This window comes from Sinocyclocheilus anshuiensis, unplaced genomic scaffold (assembly GCF_001515605.1).
Source record: "Sinocyclocheilus anshuiensis isolate Anshui unplaced genomic scaffold, SAMN03320099.WGS_v1.1 scaffold1075, whole genome shotgun sequence".
Taxonomy (NCBI): Eukaryota; Metazoa; Chordata; class Actinopteri; order Cypriniformes; family Cyprinidae; genus Sinocyclocheilus; species Sinocyclocheilus anshuiensis.
Genome location: NW_015544163.1, coordinates 2,645,878 through 2,647,372, shown reverse-complemented (window position 1 = coordinate 2,647,372; position 1,495 = coordinate 2,645,878). Strand labels below are relative to the sequence as shown.

The 1,495-nt window shown below is 42.1% G+C and overlaps 1 protein-coding gene across 3 annotated transcripts in view; it reads left to right on the top strand.

Moving 5' to 3' along the window:
- The window catches only part of LOC107695724 (phospholipid phosphatase-related protein type 5-like), a 46,952-nt gene that overhangs the window by 42,091 nt on the left and 3,366 nt on the right, over positions 1-1,495 (top strand). For 2 of the 3 annotated variants that reach the window (XM_016495749.1, XM_016495751.1), the window contains one exon: positions 569-696. In XM_016495749.1, the coding sequence (XP_016351235.1) occupies positions 569-696 (128 nt within the window). Of the gene's footprint in view, positions 1-568; positions 713-1,495 lie in introns of all 3 variants that reach the window. The other variant, XM_016495750.1, reaches the window with a different exon arrangement.

Here is a 1,495-nt window from a genome sequence, read left to right as displayed (position 1 = left end):
TTACAGCTCACTCAGGGCGGGTCTAAGGTAAAACGCTAGTGTCAATCAACAATCGTGGGAGTGGCCTTGGTCTGTGTGATGTCACTCAAGAATCTGAGAATGGCTTGATTTGAAAAAGGGGATATTATTTATCTGGATTTTTAAAAAACCAATGGGTGGATTTTTATCATTTTGGGGTGGATGTGTACACTGCCAACACACATTTCAGTTCAAACAACATGTAAAAGTGAATTTTGCATCCAATGACCCCTTTAAGAAATCACATTTCTGAAGGATCATGTGACACTGAAGACTGGAGTAATGATGCTGAAAATTCAGCTTTGCATCACAGGAATAAATTACACTTTAAGATATGTATATTCAAGTAGAAAACAGCTATTTAGAATTGTAATAATATTTCACAATATTACTGTTTTTACTTTATTTTTGATCAAATAAATGCAGCCTTTGTGAACATAAGACACTTCTTTCAAAAGCATTTAAAAAATCCAATTTCTCTATCACATGCTCCACTGCTGCTTCTCTTTATTCCCTCTCTTTCTTCGCTCACTCTTCTCTCTCTCTCTAGGTGACGTGTGTTATCAACAACTTCCAGCAGACAAAGCCCCCACCCCCACTGGTGCGACCCCAGCGCCCTGAGTCTGTGCTGGGCATGCCCATGGTGGCGCTGCCCTGCGTAGAGAGTCCACTTGAAAAGTTAAGTGGCACTCAGGTAAGGGGTGGGAGTGGGTTAGTGACAGGGCTGCACACATAAAGGGGATGGATTTCGCCCCACCCTGTCCTTCTGTGTTTGACCCAGTGGACCCTAATGTGACTCCCAAGACCCACCCGGCCCCCCTTCTCCCTTTACTAGCATGTCCAACCTGCACAACCCAAACACCAACCACAGCACCCTGCAAAACCCACTGACGCTCTGGAGGATTGATCTGCTCCTTTCTTATCCACAAGAGACGTTACATTACTTTTATAATAGAGTAACTGAGAAGCAGCAGAATGTTTAGGGCCATTAACTCATTGATCCATCAGTGGGTTGATGGGAATTTAACATCTCTAAAGCAGATGTACCTTCACGACAAAGAAAATGGACTGTGTAGCATGTGGAACTTCAAAGACGAAAGGCCATTAGATGGTTCATTCTGGGAAAAATTACTGCAGTGTGAGTTTCCCTTCGTAGGCCACCCTCATCCTCCTCACGTTTGAAACTACTTTGCCGCCTTTTCCACACTTTGTCACCTCGACCATACAGTCATCCCTTTTCTCCCTCAGTCTTATATTTTATTTAGTGATGCACCGAAATTTTGGCAACCAAATAGAGGGCCGAAATCATTGACCGTAACAGTGATGTTTAATGTCCTATGTCACATTTTGATTGTCAACATCTATTTCGTGAACACATTATGGAAGCCACATTTCCACCACAGATTAAAAATATAAAAAATGTAATTGAGACCTTTTCTCTCACAATTTTGACTTTTTTCTCGCCACGTACATTTTC